This window comes from Symphalangus syndactylus, chromosome 20, assembly GCF_028878055.3.
Source record: "Symphalangus syndactylus isolate Jambi chromosome 20, NHGRI_mSymSyn1-v2.1_pri, whole genome shotgun sequence".
NCBI classification, from domain to species: Eukaryota; Metazoa; Chordata; class Mammalia; order Primates; family Hylobatidae; genus Symphalangus; species Symphalangus syndactylus.
In genome coordinates this window covers 45,209,766-45,234,169 of record NC_072442.2, presented here as the reverse complement: position 1 = coordinate 45,234,169, position 24,404 = coordinate 45,209,766, and the positions used below count along the sequence as shown (strand labels likewise).

At 42.3% G+C, this 24,404-nt stretch overlaps 1 protein-coding gene across 1 annotated transcript in view; it reads left to right on the top strand.

Moving 5' to 3' along the window:
• The first annotated feature begins 2,456 nt into the window (after positions 1-2,456).
• The window catches only part of GPATCH8 (G-patch domain containing 8), a 109,000-nt gene continuing 87,052 nt past the window's right edge, over positions 2,457-24,404 (top strand). Inside the window, exon 1 of the mRNA XM_055256217.2 lies at positions 2,457-2,754. Within this exon, the coding sequence (XP_055112192.2) occupies positions 2,710-2,754 (45 nt within the window). The 5' untranslated portion in view covers positions 2,457-2,709. The remainder of the gene's footprint in view (positions 2,755-24,404) is intronic.

Below are 24,404 nucleotides of genomic sequence, written 5' to 3'. Positions count from 1 at the left end.
AATGATGGACTTCTCTGTAGAGTATTTGGGCAGGAACATGATCTTTATTAGCCTACCCTCACTCCCACTGTTGGTACATGAAGGGTCTTCTTCCCTAAGCTAGTCAATTTTCTAGAGAGGGTTCCTATGTTCTTTTGTTGGAGAAGTCAGACTCTCTGGCCAGAATGGAGGCTTTACCATATCCTCCCATTTTCAGCATGGTTGCTCTTTCTCACCTATAAAGTCCAGTCTCTCTGGTTCAGCCTTTCCAGAGGGAAAACCTCCAGTTTGCTACCTGGGTGGGAAAAGAGACATCGAATCATCAGTGGCACCAGGGGCTTCTACTTCCTGAGCCTTTCTGGTGCACTTTAGCATTGATCAACTTCTTTCCTGTCTTCTACTCTATGACTTCTTTTTCTCCACTCTACTAAAGTCATTTCCATTTATCTATACTCTCCGGCCTCCAAAATGTTGACATCTGTTGTCTGCCATTGTCCCTTCTCCAGGTCTTTTCGTCTATGTGAATTTATGCACTTCTTATTCCTTTGCTGTCATTTCAGTGGGCTTTTGAGAGGGAGAAGAGGTCAGTGTGGTGTGTATCCCGGTGATTCAATCTTTCACGCTACCCTTAAGTCTCTTTACAATGTTTGAGCCGGGCGCGGTGGCTCACGCCTGTAATCACAGCACTTTGGGAGGCTGAGGCGGGCGGATCACAAGATCAGGAGTTCCAGACCAGCCTGGCCAGCATGGTGAAACCCCGTCTCCACTAAAAATAAAAATAAATAAATAATGGGCTGGGCGCGGTGGCTCACGCCTGTAATCCCAGCACTTTGGGAGGCCGAGGCGGGCGGATCACGAGGTCAGGAGATCGAGACCATCCTGGCTAACACGGTGAAACCCCGTCTCTACTAAAAATACAAAAAATTAGCCGGGCGAGGTAGCGGGCGCCTGTAGTCCCAGCTACGTGGGAGGCTGAGGCAGGAGAATGGCGTGAACCCCGGGGGGCGGAGCCTGCAGTGAGCCGAGATTGCGCCACTGCACTCCAGCCTGGGCGACAGAGCGAGACTCCTTCTCAAAAAAAAAAAAAAATAAAAAATAAATAAATAAATAAATAAAAGGCCGGGCGAGGTGGCTCACGCCTGTAATCCCAGCACTTTGGGAGGCCGAGGCAGGCGGATCCCGAGGTCAGGAGATCGAGACCATCCTGGCTAACACGGTGAAACCCCGTCTCTGCTAAAAATACAAAAAAGTAGCCGGGCATGGTGGTGGGCACCTGTAGTCCCAGCTACTCGGGAGGTTGAGCCAGGAGAATGGTGTGAACCCGTGAGGCAGAGCTTGCAGTGAGCCGAGATCGCGCCACTGCACTCCAGCCTGGGCAGCAGAGTGAGACTCCGTTTCAAAAAAAAAAAAAAAGAAAAATGAGCTGGGCTTAGTGGTGGGCGCCTGTAATCCCAGCTACTAGGGAGGCTGAGGCGGGAGAATCTCTTGAACCTGGGAGGCGGAGGTTGCAGTTAGCCGAGATTGCGCTGCTGTACTCTGGCGACAGTGGGAGACTCCGTCTCAAAAAAAAAAAAAAAGAATACAATGTTTGAATTCTGTATGCCCTGCCTCCCCTTAGATGGAAGCTGGAAGCGTAGGCTGAAGCATGGGTGGGGCAAATACACACCCTTCCTCAAAAAATTAAATTCCATTTGACTCTTTCAGGGCAGGGTAAGAGCCATTTTTCCATTGTGTGATTTGTCAACTACTCTTTTCAAAAGGAGAGAAGTCCTGTCACCCTTCTATGTGTTTTATGTATTTTGGCTAAGAGTCCTGGAGCACTGGGTGAGGTCCTCAGAAGGGATGGAAAAATCTGATTCTTGACTCTCACAGTCAGCGCTAGGCAGGAGCATCAGAGATTACTGAATCCAATTTCCTTATTGTATAAAAAGGAAACTGAAGCCCAGAGAGCTTTAGTCGATTTGGATCAACTTCGGTCCCTTGTGGAATACTTCTCTCAAAGGATGGCTCGAAATCAAGCTCCTTGCAGTCTTTGGGCCTTTGGGTCTAACGTTCCCTATGGGCTGTGGGCTCCTTGCTGTGCCTCGGTCAAAGGTACTTTCAGAGACTGTCCCTCTCAGCACTGTGGCCAGTTTTACTTTTTTGTGGCACTTGTTGATATTTAAAAATATTTATTTTACGAGTTATGTGAGTTCCTCCACTAGAATGAAATCCCCATAAGAGGAGATCATTCCTGTCTCGTTCACCGTTGAATCCTCAGGGTGAGCTGAGATTCGAAGCTAAGCAGTCTGGCTCTAAGGTCGCGCTTTCGGCCCAACATTATGCTGCTATTTAGTGAAGACGGTGGACTTCTGCGAACACGGGGAAGCAAGAGTGAGAAAAGACACCCGGAAGTGAGCAACAGCAAAACATCCAGACTCGTCCGCACGGTGCCCCTCTGACCTTTCCCTCCGGAAGCTCTCGCGGCTTTCGGGCGGGAGTGCGCACGCGCGGCCACCGGGGTCGCTCCGGGTCGCGCGCGGAGCAGGGGCTGGAGGGAAGGGTCAGCCTCCAGGGCTGGCAGGCGCCTGCGCCGCGGGGCTCCCGTCAGGACGCGCATTCTCGCTCCCTCCCTCGGCTGCGCGCGCCCGGTGGGCGTGGGAGGAGGCGGGGAACCGGGGAGGGGTGGGTGTCGCAGGAGGGAAGGAGCGAACCGGAGAGCGTCGTCCTGAGAGGAGTGAAGGCGGCAAAATGGCGGACCGCTTCTCCCGCTTCAACGAAGACCGAGACTTTCAGGTAAACACGGGCGTCGCCGAGGATGCGGGGAAGGCGCTGGTCTAGCCTAGAACCTCCTTCATCTCCGGCTCCCAGCCCTCTTTCCTTCCAGTTTTGCTCCGACTTGCGAACCGGCTCGCTCTTCTCCCGTCTCTGCTTTCTCAAGCCGGGAGGCCGCATCTCCTCGCACCCGCATTCTTTTACCCTGAAACTCAGCCCGCGGGGCTTGCGGCTTCCGCCTGTTTGGCATCGGATTTCGGAACCGGGCCTGGGCGCCGTGTGAGGGGCTGTGCCCTTCGAGTCTGCCCGGCCTGTGCCGGCGAAGGGCTGGCTCCCAGGGGACAAGAGGGGTGGTTGGGTTGGGCTGGGAGGGCTTGGGGGAGAGTGTTGCTGAGGCCAAGGCCTCTGAACCCCGGGATTTTGCTCTCACGGATCCTTTTGGGGTCCTTTTCTTTCTTCACTGTGGTAAATCAATTCCTTTCATTGTCTGCTTTTCCTCTTCCTTACCTGGGAAAAGGTTGCCTTCGCTATCAGACGCCTTGTTGGTTAGTCATACATTGAGATTTCCCGGGGCATAAGTGTTGCTGTTGTTATTAGGCTGTTAATTGGGCTTGGAAAGCAGTAAGTTACTGGACTATGATCCGATGTGAGCCTAACCTCAAATCCTATCTCGAAAGATTTGTAAGAAGCGTAATGATAATGGGCCGTCCACGCATGGGGTCAGTAGTGCCAAAAGCTTAATTTTTCTTTCTTGAATTGCAAATGTTGGTATGGAAAAATGCCCTTACGATGGCAAGCTCTATTGAGTAAAAAATAAAGGCCAAATTAGAATAACTTGTTTTTTCGCCGTTGAAAATACCTTTCTGTTGAAATTGTTACCGCGGAAATCTCGAAGACTAAAAGGGATTTAGTAGAGATTGGCTGTTTCTAGGTAAAATACATCCGTAGAGTCTCAAAAAAAAACACTGCATTACTACCGCATATCCTGGCAACTGCAATTTGGGTCGGGATGAATCTCAGAACTCAAGTTTTTATCCCGCTGCAGATCCTACTCAAAGCAATACGAAAGCACTCTAGATGTGTTTCAGAAGGCAGTTTAAAGAATTTGAATTCCCTGAGATGATAGGATTGGTAAATAAATAGATAAAGCAGTTTAACAATTTTAACTCAGCACTGTTAACAGTCTAGTGCATAGAACGCTTATGAGAAGTTTTGCAACAGTAAGGGATCTAAGGGGCTGTTGAAAAGCCTTGTGATCATGCGACTGCTGTATAGCTGCAGCACAATACAGGAGAATCTCAGGGTGTTCTAAGGATATAATGCAGATTCACCAAAGTTTGAAGCAGTTCATGTTAGCCTTTTGATCCCTGAGAAATATATATGTATATTTTAGCAAGCACCATAAAATATGAGTACGCTGCAAGGTGTATGAGCTTTATTGATTTTTAAATTACCAATAGAGACATATTGATAACTAAAGCCCGCAAATGCTTTTCAGAGGAGAGAATAATCTCAAGGTGACCTAATAAAATCGAAAATAGGTAATATGGACAATTAAGTTTTGAGGAAAGATGACTGTCAACCACAGAATTCCAGCAGGCTTAACAAACAGGATTTTCAGGGCCTTTAATGAAGATTTTGAAAATTGTGGATAGCAGAGTGTGAATGCTGTTTCCTAAAAAAAATTCAGGGGGTTAGCCTCTACTTTTTCAATTCTCAGTTTCTAAGTAAGATGACCCTCACTTCTGATGCTTTAGTTGGGTATTGCAAAACCCGATTTTGGTTTCATGGTAGTCCTTTGAAGATGATACGTATACTTCATTTTCTGCTTATATGTTGAAAGAACCAACCCCTGTTAAATTGGGTCAGCCAGGAAAAAAAATTTTTTTTTTTTTGAGATGGAGTCTCGCTGTGTCACCCAGGCTGGAGTGCAGTGGCACGATCTCGGCTCACTGCAACCTCCGCCTCCCGGGTTCAAGTGATTCTTCTGCCTCAGCCTCCCGAGCAGCTGGGATTACAGGCACCTGCCACCACACCCGGCTAATTTTTGTATTTTTAGTAGAGATGGGGTTTCACCGTATTGGCCAGGCTGGTCTCGAACTCCTGACCTGGTGATCCGCCTGCCTCGGCCTCCCAAAGTGCTGGGATTACAGGTGTGAGCCACCGCGCCTGGCCGAAAATGTTGATTTTTAAAATTCAGATGTCCTAGCATTTTGGGTAAATAGGGTATTGGGAATGGAAGCCTTTTTAGACAGTTGTAAGATGTTAAAACTTTTATAAATTATGTTAACATTTCTAAAGTACATTCATTTAAATATAAAGTGGTATTTTTCTAGATGTTTTAATAAAGGGAAAAATACAGATTGACTTTCATTTAATGATATATTTTGATTCAAAGTTATTGGTGAGAGAATGTAATGTAATAGGATTCTCCTGCGAATAATGTATCTGAAACATTTTCAGCTTCAGGTTATTCAAAATTAAACGTGGCCTCCTTTTAAGGTTTTGGGTGAAGCCACTGACTATACTTGAAAACAAATCATAGTAGGTTTCCAAACACAGTGGATAGATCTCGTTGCTTTTAACAGATCTTGTAGCACTGGAAATTGTTCATCTTCTCTGGTAAGTTCGAGATGACTTATTTTTTTTTGCCTTTAATTTGGCAGGATGATTTAAAGTTGTAGAACTTCACTCTTTACCGGTTTATCAAGTGCAAATTTTGGAGAGTTTGATGTCTCTTGAAATTATTATGGGGTTAGGGAGTTAGGCTATTACAATTTGTGAATACCTAAAGTTTCTAAGGTATTTTGTATATATAGTGAAAAGTTATAGTTAACAGTGGTATGCCACTTGAAGCACTCATGTATATAGAGATTAATCATTATCAGGGACCTAACTTTTTTTAATTGGTAACTTTATTATAATAATGAACAGGTCCTATTCCACAGGCTTTATGTGTCTTATCTCATAGTCTTCACCATAACCCTATGAGGTAGGTACTGTTATTACTGCCGTTTTCAGCTGAGGCACTGAGAATTAAGTAACTTAGCCAATTACATACATCTGTTAAATGGCAGAGCATAAATTCATACTGGCTTTTGGACTCTTGAACTTGTCCTCATGACCATTCTGTCTGCTGCTGACAATTATACATTTTATATAGCTGTAATTGGGTCATCAAATGTGGAGGATAAACTTATAGGTGACAAAGAATAAGGGAGCTTTTAGAAAGGTGATACAATTCCAGTTTTTATTCTGTTTGGTTTTGTCCAGATCTGTCTCTTTCTGGTCTCCCAACGGCTTCTAGGGAGGCTTTCAACAATGATAAATTACATTATGTCATAGAGGATATATTGTTAACTGTTTTAGTTTAAACATTCTTTTGTCTGGCTTTTTAAGTGTTTTTTTTTTTTTTTAATCTTTGGAAATCTTTGTAATCTAAACTGATGTATTTATTTTTACAAATGTTTTAAGAGTTTTAACTACTCCTTTAAGAATCTGGCCCCAATTTCTGAATGAGATGTTACTTCTGCTGGCATTTACCAGATTAAGATACATTTGTTCACAGATTGAAGTGTTACACAAACTAATGGAAAATATATAATATAACTTAAGATAATCAACACTTTGGATTACAGGTTCATTAAAGAAAGTTTTGTTTGTACAGTGATGTACAGCTAGCTATACTGTGCCATTAAGATACAGTGCTTAGCATTTTATGGTTGTGCAGCTATTAATGGTGATGCAGCTGAATGCTGGTGAGGAAATGTTCTTTAGTATATGTACCTGCAGAGGACTGATGATTCGTGTTCCGAGTGTTCTCTGCATTTTATTTCTTTTTTTTTTTTTGAGACGGAGTTTCGCTCTTGTTGCCCAGCTGGAGTGCAATGGCACCATCTCGGCTCACCTCAACCTCCGCCTCCCGGGTTCAAGTGATTCTCCTGCTTCAGCCTCCCGAGTAGCTGGGATTTCAGGCATGTCCCACCACATCCAGCTAATTTTTTTGTAATTTTTAGTAGAGACGGGGTTTCACCGTGTTGGTCAGGCTGGTCTCAAACTCCCGACCTCAGGTGATCCACCCACCTCGGTCTCCAAAAGTGCTGGGATTACAGGCGTGAGCCACTGCGCCTGGCCCTCTGCATTTTATTTCTAATGAAAAGGAGCTACAGTAATAGATGAATGAATGATAAGTTGATAAGAGAAACAAGACATGCTATCTTAAAGGTCATAATAAAAATACAGAAATTGCCCAAGAACTTTCTGTAATCTATGTAAGTAATCATAATGGTAAATAGCAATAAGCTAGTCGTGTGTTACATTTATGCAGTATGTTTGGAGGAATCCTCTTTGTGTTTCCATATGTAACCAGTATGTGACCCTTAGGAAATTCTTAGTTGAGAGTTTCATAGTTTTAAGATATTTAGGTCACAGAAGCATATTAGTATATTTTCTGTATGTAATATAGTTGGCATTGTAATGCAGGTATGCCAGATATGACACATGGACAAGTGTTTTAAATGGTTTTTCCTATGTCTTGCTCCCGTAATCTGGAAGAAATGCCACAAGCATTTAATGGAAAAAGAAAATTAATGTCAGTTTGCTTGGGATACTGAAACTTACACAAAATCATTACTCTTCCCTGTCTCATAGTATGATAAGTGAAAAGGATTAGAATCAGGGCTGTACCAGTTTCAAAATACTGATGCTGAATTGACATGATTGTTAGCAAATGCAAAATGATACTGACATTGGTTAATATATTCTTAGGAGATCAAGAGTGACCAAAGTAAAGTCAGCATAAGAGAAGTTTCCCTGGAGGTGATTTGAAGGGTAAATGGTATATAATCACTTTTAAAATGTAGGACATATCAAGGAATAACATCACAGAGAGAGACTTAAGTTGTAATTAGGAAAGATTGGGGTTAGGAAGAACTCTGATCAGGGACTTCATGTGATGACCTATTTTATTATTTGTTTTCAAAGTAGGCATGGGAGGCAGGAAGAAACACACCTGGACAAATACAATATTATGCCGAGTATTGTTTCAGGGCTCTTACAGTACAGTCAAAATGATAGAAAAACAGGTATTCCTGTTGTACCTTTCCTTTTCTTCTATACATGTAACACAGTTCTCATTAGAGTACTGCAAAGGGATTCTTTCATCACATTTTCTCATGTCTTTATGATAAATTGTATACCCAAAGCTAAAATTTGTGACTTAAAAATATTTTAAGACACATATGTAATAAGCTATCCTGATTGTGCTGTTTCATAATTGAGATACATTTCCATGTGATTTCTGTCTATCTGGGTACATGATAAAAAAAATTTTTTTTTTTTTGTATTTTTAGTAGAGACAGGGTTTCACCGTGGTCTCGATCTCCTGACCTCGTGATCTGCCCGCCTCGGCCTCCCAAAGTGCTAGGATTACAAGCATGAGCCACCGCACCCGGCCTCATGATAAAAATTTTTAAAAGGACAGTCTGTTTTTCTTTTCTTTTTTTTTTTTTTTGGAGACAGTGTCTGGCTCTTTTGCCCAGGTTAGAGTACAGTTGTGGGATCTTGGCTCATGCAGTCTCTACCTCCTGGGCTCAAGCAATCCTCCCACTTCAGCCTCCCGAGTAGCTGGGACTACAGGAATGTACCACCATGACTGGCTAAGTTTTGTATTTTTTTTAGAGACAGGGTTTCAACTTGTTGCCCAGGCCGGTCTTGAACTCCTGGGCTCAAGAGATCCTCCCACCTCAGCCCCCCAAAGTGCTGGGATTACAGGCATGCACCACTGCACGCAGCTGACAGTCGGTTTTTTTGATGTGGTCAAGACTTTTTTAAATTTAATTTTTTAAAATTAAAAAAAATTTTTTTTTTGAGACAAGGTCTCACTCTGTCACTTAGGCTGCAGTGCAGTGACGCGATCATGGCTCCTGGCAACCTTGACCTCCCAGCTTCAAGTGATCCTCTCACCTCAGCCTCCTAACTAGCTGGGGCTACAGGTGTGTCACCAAGCGCTGCTAATTTTTTTGCATTTTTATAGAGATGGGGTTTCGCCGTGTTGCCCAGGCTAGTCTCAAACTCCTGAGCTCAAGCTGTCCTCCCATCTCGGCCCCTCAAAGTGCTGAGATTACAGGCATGTGCCACTGCACCTGGCCAAGATTACCATTTTCTGAAAGCAGTAGCGGAAGATCATGAGATCTTAATTATGAATCAGAAACCTATGTAAAGGTTTCATTTTTGCTCTTGTGACTTAGTTTCTAGTATTTTATTGATGAAAATGGTTTCTAGCTTGAAGTAGATTCCAGTTCATGAGTTCTGTTAAAATTCCTTCCCTGAAACAACTTGGCATTTTTGCTTGTATGTCTGGCATTAATTTTCTTTTCATATTAGCATTGCCATTTAGCATTAAGTGAAAGCAGATTCATGGTAATTACCAAAGGAATTACAGATGACTACCACAAATACTGAAAGAAGTCATTGATTTGATATTGCAGTGAATACCAGAAGATGTTGTAATGATTTTCCACTTATAAAAAGTGAATTGTCCATTTAACTCTGGAAGTCTAAGCAAATGTGCTTAATGCATATTGTATTAGTCAATGCAAAAAGTTAAATATGCCCAGGCTGAAAGAGGGTGTATACTGTATGGTCGTTCTTATACCAAATGATTTCTTTGGAATTTAAACCAATATGTTTAGTATTTTATTCCTAATTTAGGAAGAAAAAGCAGCTAAAGTTATTCTGACATTGTACACAGATTAGTAGCACGTAACTCTGTTATTTAGTAAGCTCTATAGATAGTAAGGAATAAAAGTTGTTAGTGAGCAAAACAGGAGTATCCTGCCATTTGCTTTAATTCTTTTTGTGATAGTTTTGAGGTACAATAATTCCTGTGTGCATGTCACTCAAGCAACCAGAAAGTATCTTTGTAATATGCATTTGGTCTCATCTCATGAAGTTCCAATTGTTTGTTGTCATCCTTGCTACTCTTTGGCAATTACATTGATTTCAAAGAGGAATTCTAATTCATGTTAGTGTTTCATAGAATTGAGACACAAAATAGCTTTACAGGTTTAAAGTTGTAATAGAAAAAAGTCATAGAGTTTTCTGACGTTTTAATAATGACATTGTTGGAAAAGTCAGTACCTGTCTTATAGCTCCCATAACATTGTTCTTCCAGAGTTAATGAGAAAAGAGGAGCTTAATTTTTCATCATTTTTGTAGGCAGTGCTGATCAAAATCTAGAAATTATTTTGATACTGTAGGTCTTGACTATAGAAGAAGTAAAGGTAGGCTGGGCACAGTGGCTCACGCCTGTAATCCCAGCATTTTGGGAGGCTGAGGCAGGTGGATCACCCGAGATCAGGAGTTTGAGACCAGCCTGGCCAACATGGTGAAACCCCATCTGTACTAAAAATACAAAAAATTAGCTGGGTGTGGTGGTGCGCTCCTGTAGTCCCAGCTACTCAGGAGGCTGGGGCAGGAGAATCTCTTGAACCTGGGAGGTGGAGGTTGCAGTGAGCCGATACTGTGCCATTACACTCCAGCCTGGGCAACAAAGTGAGACTCCATCCCAAAACAAAACAAAACAAAAAAAGAAATTAAAGCTAATGCTTGTGGATTGTATGCTGTAGTGTCAGTAATTTCCCTTGTTGCTATGAATAGAGCTATGAGTGAAATTATGAGGTATCTTTAAAGAAAGGGCAAAAGTGGTTGAAAATTTAAGTGGTTTAATATTGTACTAGGGTATCATCTGTGCAAGCAATAACAAGGGGTATATTTACCTTGAGAATAGTTTCTAGAATATAGACTAATTTTTGAAAACTTAAAAAAACAATGTTTGAATAGTGGTTGTACGAAGAAGTACGTATTGTAGTGTAAGTATTTCTGTGCGGGTAGTTGGTTAAGAAGTGTTTTTGTTTTTCAAGGAGTTTTCGTTTTAGTTGGAGAGATAACATAAGTAATAAGGTTTAGTTTATTATTCATAAGACCAGCATAATTATCAGAAAAACAGTATAGCTAATAAATGCAAAACTCTAAGTAAAGGAGAGAACCCTTAAAGTGGGATGACTGGACATGCTTTTATTTTATTTTATTTTTTTCAGACAGAGTCTTGCTCTGTTGCCCAGGCTAGAATGCAGTGGCATGATCTCAGCTCACTGTAACCTCCACCTCCTGGGTTCAAGCAATTCTCATGGCTCAGCCTCACGAGTAACTGGGATTACAGGCGCCCACTACCACGCCTGGTTAATTTTTATATTTTTAGTAGAGATGGGGTTTCATCGTGTAGGTCAGGCTGGTCTTGAACAACCACCTCCAGTGATCTGCCCGCCTTGGCCTCCCAATGTGCTGGGATTACAGGTGTGAGCCACCGTGCTGGCCTGGGCATGCTTTTATGAAGAAGTTAGCATTCAAGCTGGATCTTGAAGGATGGGATTGCATGCTTCAAGTGAATGGAAGTACACTCAGTTGGAAAAAATAGCCAGGACAAAAGTAAAGAAGTGGAACAAGCAGAATTTGTTTTTTTAGGACAATGAATTAATGATTGGGCATAGGGAAAAAGTGAAGACTAGGGCTGCAAAGATAAATTTTATTTTAATGCTGTAAGCAGGAATGCACTAGCTATTTAAGATGCTTAAGCTGAGGGATAGGCAGTCAAAGCCCTCTTTCTTATAGGAAGATTAATTCAGCTATAGTTTGTTAGATGTGCTATACCCATATAGTGAAAGTGCTGATAACCAGTCTCTCTTAACCAGAGTCAATGTGAATAGGAGCAAAGGAGTAGAGGGTGTATACAAGGAGTGATTACAATAATGGACCATGTGATTTCTTTCTTTTTTTTTCCTTTTTTTTTTTTTTGAGATGAAGTTTGGCTCTCGTTGCCCAGGCTGGAGTGCAATGGTGCAGTCTTGGCTCACTGCAACCTCTGCCTCCTGAGTTCAAATGATTTTCCTGCCTCAACCTCCCAAGTAGCTGGGATTACAGGCGCATGCCACCATGCCCGGCTAATTTTTGTGTTTTTAATAGGGACAGGGTTTCACTACGTTGGCCAGGCTGGTCGCGAACTCCTGACCTCAGGTAATCCACCCACCTCGGCCTCCCAAAGTGCTGGGATTACAGGTGTGAGCCACCGTGCCTGGCCGGACCATGTGATTTTAAGCTTGGTAAGGAGATGAATGAGGACTTTTGGGAGTGGGGGTGGTGGCAGCAATGTAGGTAGTGAGAGGGTGAAAAATTGGTAGGATCAACGGATTGTAGATTCTGATGGGGTTTAAGATTTGTTAGAGTGGCAGTACTGGAGGGAATGAGCTAGAAAGATAGAAGGTGGTGGTTGTAGAACACAATGTTTGAAATAGGGTTTGTATTAATAGAAGGGGTTGAGATTATTGTTAATGATCATGAGAGTACATGGTTAAGGCAGAATGGAGAGCAAGATCATTGTAGGAAAGGAAGTTAAGGAACTGAGGCACCAGGATGTTACAAAGATAATCTGACCTGGTTATGAGAGTGGTAATATGGTATAGTTGTATACTGTCATGGTTTAATAAATGCCTTTTATATAATGTTCTTTTCTGGTTCTTCTAATAATTCAGTGAAGTAAATAGAAGAGGTACTAATCCTATTTTGAAGATGAAGAATCTGAGGCCCAGAAAAATTATTTTGCCTAGTGCAGAACTGAAGTTTGAACTTTGTTCTTTTGACTTCTTTTGTTCTTTTCTTTTTAAATAAAAGAGATGGAATTTTGTTACATTGCCCAGGCTGGACTTGAACTCCTGGGCTCACACCATCCTCCCACCTCTGCCTCCCTAGTAGCTGAGACTACAGGTGCACGCCGTTGAGCCTGGGTGACTTCTTGTATAGTATTCTGTTTACTGTGGTATATAGATTGGCTTCTCTTCAAGGTATATATACTGTGGTATATAGATTGTGGTATGTAAAGTGTTGGTATTATCTCCAGTATGCAAAACATTGTACTTAATACACAGCAGCATTTTGTACCAGTTAATAAACTGGTAGAAAATAGTTGGTATGCTTATTAAAGATTATAATTTTTGTTTCAGAAACATCTGAGTATTAAAAACCAATAGTTGTCAGGCATGGGGGCTCGTGCCTGTAATCCCAGCACTTTGGGAGGCCAAGGTGGGTGGATAACCTGAGGTCAGGAGTTTGTGACCAGCCTGGCCAACATGGCAAAACCCTGTCCTTACTAAGAATACAAAAATTAGCTGAGCATAGTGGTGCATGCCTGTAGTCCCACCTACTGCGAAGGGAGGCTGCTGAGGCAGGAGAATTGCATGAACCCAGGAGGCAGAGGTTGTTGTGAGTCAGGATTCTGCCACTCACTCCAGCCTGGGTGACAGAATGAGACTCTATCTTAAAAAAAAAAAAAAAACTAATGGCTTACCACCATTGGTTTAATTGGTCATTTATGACTTCTTGCTCGTCTTTTCACTGTCTGTGGGTCTAGCAGATAATCACATTCCATTTTCCAAACATTAATGAGTACCTGATTGTTATCGTGGCATCATAAAAGGATAAGAAAACAAGACAAAAGTCCATTTTGTTCATTTGTTCCAGTAAAATAATAGACTGGAGAGGAGAATGGTATTTCTACTGGATACTCTCAAGTTAGGGTACTACCAGCTTATCCTTGACCATTACACCTTTATAAAAGTTGACTACTGTGATATATGGTGAGGATAATATCAGCTACTGTTTGTTGCCAGCTATATTACGTGTCAGGTCTGGTGCCAAGACATTTCAAAGATATTTATCTAATCCAAGTAACTCTCCAAACTAGATGGTGGTATCTCCCTTTTTTTTTTCCTTAATTTTTTTATTTTTATTTTATTTTATTTTTTGAGACGGAGTCTTGCTCTGTCGCCCAGGCTGGATTGTAGTGACTCCATCTCGGCTCACTGCAAGCTCTGCCTCCCAGGTTCACGCCATTCTCCTGCCTCAGCCTTCCGAGTAGCTGGGACTACAGGAGCCCGCCACCATGTCTGGCTAATTTTTTTTAGTAGAGACGGGGTTTCACTGTGTTAGCCAGTATGGTCTCAATCTCCTGACCTTGTGATCCTCCCGCCTCGGCCTCCCAAAGTGCTGGGATTACAGGCGCTGTTTTTTTTTTTTTTTTTTTTTTTTGAGACGTCTCGCTCTGTCATCCAGGCCGGAGTGCAGTGGCGCCATCTCAGCTCACTGCAAGCTCCGCCTCCCACGTTCTCGCCATTCTCCTGCCTCAGCCTCCTGAGTAGCTGGGACTACAGGTGCCCGCCACCTCGCCCGGCTAATTTTTTGTATTTTTAGTAGAGATGGGGTTTCACCATGTTGGCCAGGCTGGTCTTGAACTCTTGACCTCAGGTGATCCACCCACCTCAGCCTCCCAAATTGCTGGGATTACAGGCGTGAACTACCGCGTCTGGCTGTAAATTGAAACAAATTTTAAGTATACTAGTGAAATGACACGAATAATCCCCAGGATGACCATTTCTTTTTGGATAGGCTTTTTCTCCTGGGACATTTTCTTTTTAAATTCCATTTTTAAAGGCAAATACATACATTTATTTATTGAAACAGGATTTCATTGTACTTCGAAACACAGGACAAATGTGGAAATTTGCCCAGGATGCAGTACAGTGATGCGATCACTGCTTACTACACTCTTGACCTCTTGGACTCAGGCGATCCTCCCGTTGCAGCCTCCCGAGTAGCTAGGACTACAGGTGTGTACCACCACATTCAGTTAATTTAATTTTTTGTATTTTTTGTGGAGATGGAGTCTTCTTTTGTGGCCCAAGCAGGTCTTGAACTTCTGGCCTCTAGTGATCTTCCTGCCTTCCAAAGTGCTAGGATTACAAGTATGAGCCACAATGCCCAGCCAGTATCCACCAACTTTGAGTAATATTATTCATTTAAAAATGTTTTTCAAAGAAGTTGTATTAATTTTTTTTTTTTTTTTGAGATGGAGTCTCGCTGTGTCGCCAGGCTGGAGTGCAGTGTCGCAATCTCGGCTCACTGTAATCTCTGCCTTCCAGGTTCAAGCAATTCTCTGCTTCAGCCTCCTGAGCAGCTGGGATTACAGGTGCCCACCACCACACTTGGCTAATTTTTGTGTTTTTAGTAGAGACGGGGTTCCACCATCTTGGCTAGGCTGGTCTTGAACTCCTGACCGTGTGATCCACTGGCCTTGGCCTCCCAAAGTGCTGGGATTACAAACATGAGCCACCGTGCCTGACTGAAGTTATATTAAATTTTAATAGTTATAGGAAGAGGGAAGAGGATAAGAACAGCTCTCTAGAGTTTCAGTATTGTTTTGCTTTTTGAGATTATAGGCTCTTGATTGTGATCTTTGACTTGTCCTAATAATTCCTTCTCCAGCTCTGATTTCTCTCTACTAATTTCTATATAGTTTAATCATGTAAAGGATACAGCTGTGGGATTATGTAGATGTCAGAATCAGCACCAGTTAGCAAATAATAGGATTTCATTTATCTGGATAAATTTAAGGCAATTCCTGTCTTTATTGATACTTAAATGATCACCACAACCAAATTTGTAAGAGAGAAGTTTCCACATTTGTCCTATGTTTGGAAGTAGAATCCTTGACTTGTAAGGAACTAGAGCTACTGTGTATTTTAATGACATGCAGAGCAGGTCAGCCAGGTTGTATTCATTTGCCATTGACCTACCACAAGTTGAAGTTTTTTTTTGAGAGTGGAGGCAGTTGAAGGAAAGTCATTTGGGTGTATGCATATAATTTAAAATCTAATACTTTTTTTTTTTTTTAGAAAAGCTAGATTGCTTCCAGTCTGACCCTTTTGAACTTAAATTCCTGATCAGCATAAATGAAAAACTATATTTCAGCTTTGAAAGCATATAGTATTCAGAAAGGAAGAGTTGATTTAGATAATGAAATAGGTGTTCCAAGCAGTCATCATTTTTTTAAATTTAAATTTCATTTTTTACCTCCCTCAGCTCATACCTATAAGCAGTCATTAAAACTGAATTTTAGGAATGCTGTAATAGAGGACCTCTGAATTTTTACTAGGATAACCATGAGTTTTAGTTTATACCTTTTGTCTTGGAATAATTACTGTTAGCATGTTTTGTTTTTTCTTTTTTTGTTTTTTTCTAAGACAGGGTCTTGCTCTGTTACCCAGGCTGGACTGAAGTGACAAGATCATAGCTTACTGCAGCCTCCAACTCCTGGACTCAAGGGATCCTCCCCACTCAGGCTCTTGAATAACTGAGACTACAGGTGCACACCATCATTAAAAAATATTTTTACAAAAATTAAAAAAAATTTGTAAAGATAGGGTGTCACTGTGTTTCCCCGGCTGATCTTGAACTCCTGGGCTCAAGAGATCCACCTTGTCTTCCCAAAGTGCTGGGATTATAGGTGTGAGCCACTGCACCCAGCCTTACCCCCCATTTTATTCTCAAAGTGATTTGTATGATATGTTATATGATCATCTAGATCTAAAGGAATTTCAGAGATATAAGTGAGGTTTTGAAGGGAAGGTACAGCAGCAAAAAATACCTTTCAGATCCTGTTGAGGCCTTCAGATAATCAGATGCCATACTGAATGTTTTTGGAAAGAATGAGCCTGATAAGTCTGTCAGAATGACTCAGTTTTGGTGGGGAGGTGGGTTAGGAGGCAAGAAATAAAATATCACCACTACTATCGTTGTCATCATTACTACTACTATTATAGTTGTGCCCTGGGGGTTTGAAATCACATTTTTCCACCTTCCTCTTTTTGTTTTTCTAGTATAACATTCAAAAGGGAAAAAAGGCAGTTGGGCGCAGTGGCTCACGCCTGTAATCCCAGCACTTTGGGAGGCCGAGGCGGGCGGATCACCTGAGGTCAGGAGTTCAAGACCAGCCTGGCCAACATGGTGAAACCCTGTCTCTACTAAAATACAAAAATTAGCCGGGCATGATGGCGGGTGCCTGTAATCCCAACTACTTGGGAGGCTAAGGTGGGAAAATTGCTTGAACCCAGGAGGGGGAGGTTGCAGTGAGCCAACATGGCACCATTGCACTCCAGCCTGGGTGACAGAGACTCCATCTCAAAAAAAGAGGGGGTGGGGACAAAAGGATTCAGAGCAAAAAGAAAACCACTTAGTTAACCTTCTCAAAGACAACCCCACTATTTCCAATTGCATGGTGGCTCTTTCACAGAATGCTTAGTATATTCTTCATATACTAAGCATTATGCACTCTTAACTTTCCCAAAGGGTAGCATGCAAGCACATTTTCTAGCAGTTTGATTTTTCTTCTTAATTGTATGTCCTGGAGATTATTCCATAACTAGAAGATTTTTTGTTTTACTTTTTGTTTGTTTTTATTTTTTGTTTTTTTTTTTTTTTGAGATGGAGTCTCACTCTGTCCCTCAGACTGGAGTGCAATGGGGCAATCTTGGCTCACTGCAACCTCCGCCTCCCGGGTTCAAGCAGTTTGATTACAGGCATCCACCATCATGCCCAGCTAATTTTTGTATTTTTGTAGTGATGGGGTTTCACCATGTTGGCCAGGCTGGTCATGAACTCCTGACCTCAGGTGATCCACCAGCCTTGGCCTCACGAAGTGCTGGGATTACAGGCGTGAGCCACTGTGCCCGGCCTGTTTTTTGTTTTATTTTAAAGTAATTTTAGATTTGTAGAATAGTTACAAAAATAGTACAGAGAATTTTGGTATACCAATCACTATATTCCCTTCTACAGTATTCATACACTAACAATAATACAATTATCATGGGCCATGTGTGGTGGCTCACACCTGTAATCCCAGCACTTTGGGAGGCCGAGGCAGGCAGATCACCTGAGGTCAGGAGTTTGAGACCAGTCTGGCCAACATGGTGAAACCCGGTCTCTACTAAAAATACAAAAAGTTAGCCACGTGTGGTGGCGCACACCTGTAATCCCAGCCACTTGGGAGGCTGAGGCAGGAGAATTGCTTGAACCCAGGAGGCGAAGGTTGCAGTGAGCCGAGATCATGCCACTGCACGTCAGCCTGGGTGACAGAGCAAGACTCCATCTCAAAAAAAAAAAAAAAAAAACTTGGTCTGGCATGGTGGTGCACACCTGTAGTCCCAGCTACTCAGGAAGTAGAAGATGCAGTGAGCTGAGATTGCACCACAACACTCCAGCCTGGGCGACAGATTGAGACTCTGTCTTAAGAAAAAAAAAAAAAGGCCAGGTGCGGTGGCTCATGCCTGTAATCCCAGCACTTTGGGAGGCCGAGGCAGGCGGATCACGAGGTCAGGAGATCGAGACCATCCTGACTAACATGGTGAAACCCCTTCTGTACTGAAAATACAAAAGATTAGCCGGATGTGGTGGCACACGCCTGTAATCCCAGCTACTTGGGAGGCTGAGACAGGAGAATCGCTTGAACCCAGGAGGCGTAGGTTGCAGTGAGCTGAGATCGTGCTACTGCACTCCAGCCTGGGTGACAGAGTGAGACTCCGTCTCAAAAAAAAGCTAATTGGTTTCTTTAACGTTAACACAAAAACATAAACACCATCAACTCCCTCAAAAGTAAAATATTAACAGCAATCACTAATCCCTGGTAGTGAAGCACAAAACATTTTCCACCTACCCCCAACATAAATGTAGTCTCATCAACAGGAACACCAAGTAAAAGTAAACAAAATACTAGGTGTCACTGGGGTTGGTGATAACTTTTCAGATGGAAAACCAAAGGCACACCCATGAAAGAAATAAATGGTAAGTTAGACTTTATTAAAATTTAAAACTTCTGCTCTGCAAAAGACACCATCAAGAGAAAGAGAAGACAAGACAGTTTGACAGTTTCTTACAAACCTAAACCTATTTTTTACCATTCAATCCAGCAATCATACTCCTTAGTACTTAACCAAAGGAGCTGAAAACTTAAGTCTACACAAAAACCAAAAACATGGATGTTTATAGCATTCTTTATTTGTAATTGCTAAAACTTGGCAGCAGTCTAGATATCCTTCATTAGGTGAATGGATAAGTAAACTGTGATATACCAGTGGAATATTATTCAGCCCTAAAAAGAAATGAGCTGTCAAGCCAGGAAAAGACATGGAAGAACCTTGGATACATATTCAAGAATATGTGAAAGAAGCCAATTGGAAAAGGCTACATAATGATTGCAAATATATGACATCCTGGAAAAGGCAAAACCGTAGAAACAGTAAAAAGATCAGTGGTTGCCAGGAGCTTGAGGGGAAGAAAATAAAGGGATGAACAGGTGGACACTGGATTTTTTGAGCAGTGAAATTATTCTCTATGATACTATAATGGTAGATAAATGTCTCTATAGATTTGTCAAAACTCATAGAACTACATCAAGAGTGAATCTTAATGTACTGTGAACTTTGGCTGATAATGATGTGTTACTGTTGGTTCATCTGTTGTAGCAAATGTATTATAATAAATGTGCAGGAGGCTGTGTCTATACTTTCAGCTCAACTTTGCTGTAAACCTAAAACTACTTGAAAAAATAAAGTCTGTCTATCTAAAAGTAATCAGAAAAGTTACTAATTACAATAGACTCATATTCAGTATTTCTAAAGCACTTCTTCCAAAGAGCATGTGTAATTTAAAACTTTCCTAAAATCTGAAAGGTAACAAATTGAAAACCATGGTTACCTCTAAGAAATGAAACAGAGGAGAAAGGAGGGCTTTCTTTCATTTTTTACTTCTTACAGTGTAGCCTGAACTTTTAACAATATCCATTTTACATTTGTATTATTTGTGTTTAGTAGTATATTTTAATAAAGGGGGCCACAAGGTACTAAAAAATTAAAGACATTGCTTGCCCAACCTTTCCTCACCTGTGACCAGGCTATCAGACTAGATAACATATTTAGAGGTAAGATTAAAGTTATTACAAAAATTGCAAAAAAAATTTTTAAGTTCTACCTATGAGTTCAGTCTAATAAGATGTCTCAAGAAAAGCATTTTACAAAAAAATGTCCTTAATGGGCATAATTTTAACAATGCAAATCACCTTTAAAAGACTGTGTGCCTGTAATCCCAGCTATTCTGGAGGCTGAGGCAGCAGGACTGCTTGGGCCCAAGTTTGAAAACAGCCTGGGCAACACAGGCTGTTAAAGAAAAAAAAGAAAAGAAAAGAAATGGAAAAAACGGAGAAAGGGGAATGGGCAACAGCAAGAATGTGCAAGAACTGAGTCTTTACCGTGGTTAACTTGAATAAAATAAAAACTGTCTTGTATGAACCAGCCTCTTTTCATTTTATTTACATAGGCAACATGGTGGAACCCCATCTCTACCAAAAACAAAACAAAAACCACATTAAACAAAAATTAGCCAGGTGTGCTAGTACATGCCTGTAGTCCCAGTTACCTAGGAGGCTGAGGTGGGGGAATCAATTGAGCCCAGGAAGTAGAAGCTGCAGTGAGCTGTGATTGCGCCACTGCCCCATAGCCTGGGTGACAGACCTTTAGTTATTCTAAATCAACACATAATATTCACTAATGTACTAGAAAATGTTTTTATATAGGGCATATAGATGAAGAAAGAGTACCTGGACTTCACATGCTTTATGGTAGAGGAGATAAGTAAATAGGGAATCACAGTACAAGTACCATAACGAAGGTATAAACATAAAGCTAAAGGAGCACAGAGAAGGAGTGTCAGACAAGACTTCAAAGTAAAAGTGAGTTGGTCTTAGGGCTGGGGGCATGGGAAGAGTGTGGGGACACTCTCATTGAGGGTCAGATTTGCTTTTAAAAACTGGCCAGATTTGCTTTTAAAAATTCTATTAGAGGCTGGGCGGGATGGCTCACAGCAGCAATCCCAGCACTTTGGGAGGCCAAGGTGGGAGGATCATTTGAGCTCAGGAGACAGTCTACAATGAGTTGAGATTGTGCCACTGCATTCCAGCCTGAGTGACAGAGCGAGACCCTATCTCAAAAATAAACAAAAAATCAAACATTAGTAAAGGCCAGGTGCTGTGGCTCAAGCCTATAATCCTAGCACTTTTGGAGGCCGAAGTAGGGGGATCACCTGAGGCCAGGGGTTTGAAACCACGCTGGGAACATGGCAAGACTCCAAGTCTACAAAAAAATTTTTAAAAATGAAAACATTAGCCAGGCGTGGTGGCTCGCACCTCTAGTCCCAGCTACTTGGGGGGCTGAAGTGAGAGAATCACTTGAGCCCAGGAGGTGGAGGTTACAGTGAGCCAAGATTGTGTCACTGCACTCCAACATGGATGACAGAGTGACACCTTGTCTCAGAAAATAAAAACAGGCTTGGCATGGTGCGCTCACACCTGTAATCCCAGCACTTGGGGAGGCTGAGGCGGGCGATCTGTTGAGCTCAGGAGTTCGAGACCATCCTGGGCTACATGATGGAACCCAGTCTCTAAAAAAAAAAATACAAAAAAATGTAGCCAGGCATGGTGGCATGTGCCTGTGGTCTCAGCACTTGAGGGGCTGAGGTGGGAGGATCACTTGAGCCTGGGAGGTTGAGGCTTCAGTGAGCTGAGATTGAATCACAAACAAATACATAATAAAAATTAGACAAAGGATCTCACTATGCTGCAGGACACATCATAGCACTTATGATACATTGAAATGTTAAATTAGGCCGAAATTTAACATGACAATTACAACATTAAGTTTTTACTTTTTAAATGTTTTTTGAAACTGTCACAGCCAAGAGATGCCTAAAGTGACATGACAACAAATTGTAATGTGGTATCCTCTATGGGATCCTAGAACAGAAAAAGATCATTAGAGGAACTCTTAAGATAATCTGAATATAGTATGGACTTTAGTTAATAATAATGTGTCAGAGTTGGCCTCCCAAAGCACTGGGATTACCACCTACCCACCTGGTGTGAACCACCCACCACACCTGGTTTGCCCATGTTTTTTATAGCCAACTTTTCAGCAGCAAAAGGGTGACTCTGGTGTCAAATATTGAGAAGCCAGGCACGAAAATTAGATGGTCTGTTACTTTAAGCTTTAAAAAGTTTCATATAACCTTAATGGATATTTTGATGTTATTTTGTGTTTACCTTTGAGTTTTTAAAATGAAAACTAAATGTATGTTTGAATCAACGCCATTTAAAATAAATTTCTGGGCTGCCCATGGTGGCTCACACCTGTAATCCCAGCACTTTGGGAGGCTGAGGCAGGCAAATTGCTTGAGGCCAGGAGTTCGAGTTGGGAGGCTGAGGCAGGCAAATTGCTTGAGGCCAGGAGTTCAAGACTAGCCTGGCCAACATGGCGAAACCCTGTTTCTGCTAATAAATAAATAAATAAATAATTAGGTCTGGCATGGTGGCTCATGCCTGTAATCCCAGCACTTTGGAAGGCCGAGGCGGGCAGATCACGAAGTCAAGAGATCAAGACCATCCTGGCTAACACAGTAAAACCCTGTCTCTACTACAAATACAGAAATTGGCTGGGCGTGGTGGCATTTGCCTATAGTCCTAGCTACTCGGGAGGCTGAGGCAGGAGAATCGCTTGAACCTGGGAGGTGGAGGTTGCAGTGAGCTGAGATCGCACCACTGTGCTCCAGCCTGGGCAACAGAATGAGACTCTGTCTCAAAACAAAACAAAAAAACAACCAAACAAAAATTAGCCGAGCCTGGTGGTGCATGCCTGTAATACCGGTTTCTTGGAAGGCCGAGGCACAAGAACTGCTTGAACCCAGGAGGCAGAGGTTGCAGTGAGTTGAGATCGTGCCACAGCACTCCAGCCTGGGTGACACAGCAAGACTCTGTCTCAAAAAAATAAAAAATAAATTTCTGATTAAATATTTTAAATTTTATTTTAAAATGCAGTAAGTATGAAATTCAAAAGAAAAAAATGCAGTTAAAAATAGCCTACCTTGGCCGGGTGCGGCGGCTCACACCTGTAATCCCAGCACTTTGGGAGGCCAAGTGGGCAGATCACAAGGTCAGGAGTTCAAGACCAGCCTGGCCAATATGTTGAAACCTCCCCATCTCTACTAAAAATACAAAAATTAGCCAGGCGTGGTGGTGGGTGCCTGTAGTCCCAGCTACTCAGGAGGCCGAGGCAGGAGAATTGCTTGAACCCGGGAGGCGGAGGTTGCAGTGAGCTGAGACGATGCCACTGCACTCCAGCCCAGGCAACAGAGCGAGACTCCGTCTCAAAAAAAAAAAAGAAATGGGTGTCTAAGAGATATGAGAGGTAGGCTATTTTATTTATTTATTTATTTTTTTTTGAGACGCAGTCTCGCTCTTTCGCCCAGGCGGAGTGCAGTGGTGCTGTCTCTGCTCACTGCAAGCTCCGCCTCCTGGGTTCACACCATTCTCCTGCCTCAGCCTCCCGAGTAGCTGGGACTACAGGCACCAGCCACCGCTCCTGACTAATTTTTTGTATTTTTAGTAGAGACGGAGTTTCACCATGTTAGCCAGGATGGTCTCCATCTCCTAACCTCGTGATCCGCCCGCCTCAGCCTCCCAAAGTGCTGGGATTACAGGCGTGAGCCATCGTGCCCGGCCTTAGACACCAGTTTCTAAGAGTTAACTTCTACTACAAGCTTCTAATGTATTCTAGAGCTGCTCTGTACATGTTTTTTAATATATTTAGTTTTGAAAATTAACATGCAGTAGTATTGACTTACTTGATACGGATTTCTATGAATTTATTTTTTGGTAGAAATATTTTTTTTTTATTTTACTTTAAGTTCTGGGATACATGTGCAGAACATGCAGGTTTGTTGCATAGGTATACATGTGCCATGGTGGTTTGCTGCACCTACGAACCCGTCATCTAGGTTTGGTTTGGTTTTTTTTTTTTTTGAGATGGAGTCTGGCTCTGTCACCCAGGCTGAAGTGCAGTGGTGCGATCTCGGCTCACTGCAACCTCCGCCTCCTGGATTCAAGCAATTCTCCTGCCTCAACCTCCTGAGTAGCTGAGATTACAGGTGCCTGCCACCACACCTGGCTAATTTTTTTGTATATTTAGTAGAGACCTGGGTTTCACCATGTTGGCCAGGCTGGTCTTGAACTCCTGACCTCATGATCCACCTGTCTTGGCCTCCCAAAGTGCTGGTATTACAGGCGTGACCCACTGCGCCCAGCCTCATCTAGGTTTTAAGTCCCGTATGCATTAGGTATTTGTCCTAATGCTCTCCCTCCCCTTGCCCCCCTGGTGTATGATGTTCCCCTCCCTGTGTCCATGTGTTCTCATTGTTCAGCTCCCACTTACGGGTGAGAACATGGGTTATTTATTTTTGAGACAAGAGTCTCACTCTGTCGCCCAGGCTGGAGTGCAGTGGCGACACCTTGGCTCACTGCAACCTCTGCCTTGTAGGTTCAAGCGATTCTCCTGCCTCAGCTTCCTGAGGACCTGGACCTCAGGCATGTACTACCACACCCGGCTAATTTTTGTATTTTTAGTAGAGATGGGGTTTCTCCATGTTGGCCAGTCAGGTCTCAAACTCCTGACCTCAAGTGATCTGCCTGCGTTGGTCTCCCAAAGTGCTGGGATTACAGGTGTAAGCCACCATGCCCAGCCTAGTTCTATGAATTTTAACACATTTATAGATTCTTATAACTGCCACCACAATCTGCCTACGGAACAGGATTTGAATTTAAATGTTCAAAAAATACATTTTTTAGAGGTGAAATACAGAAATATTTAGCCTGTTTTCACCATTTTTCAAAAAATTTAAGTACAATT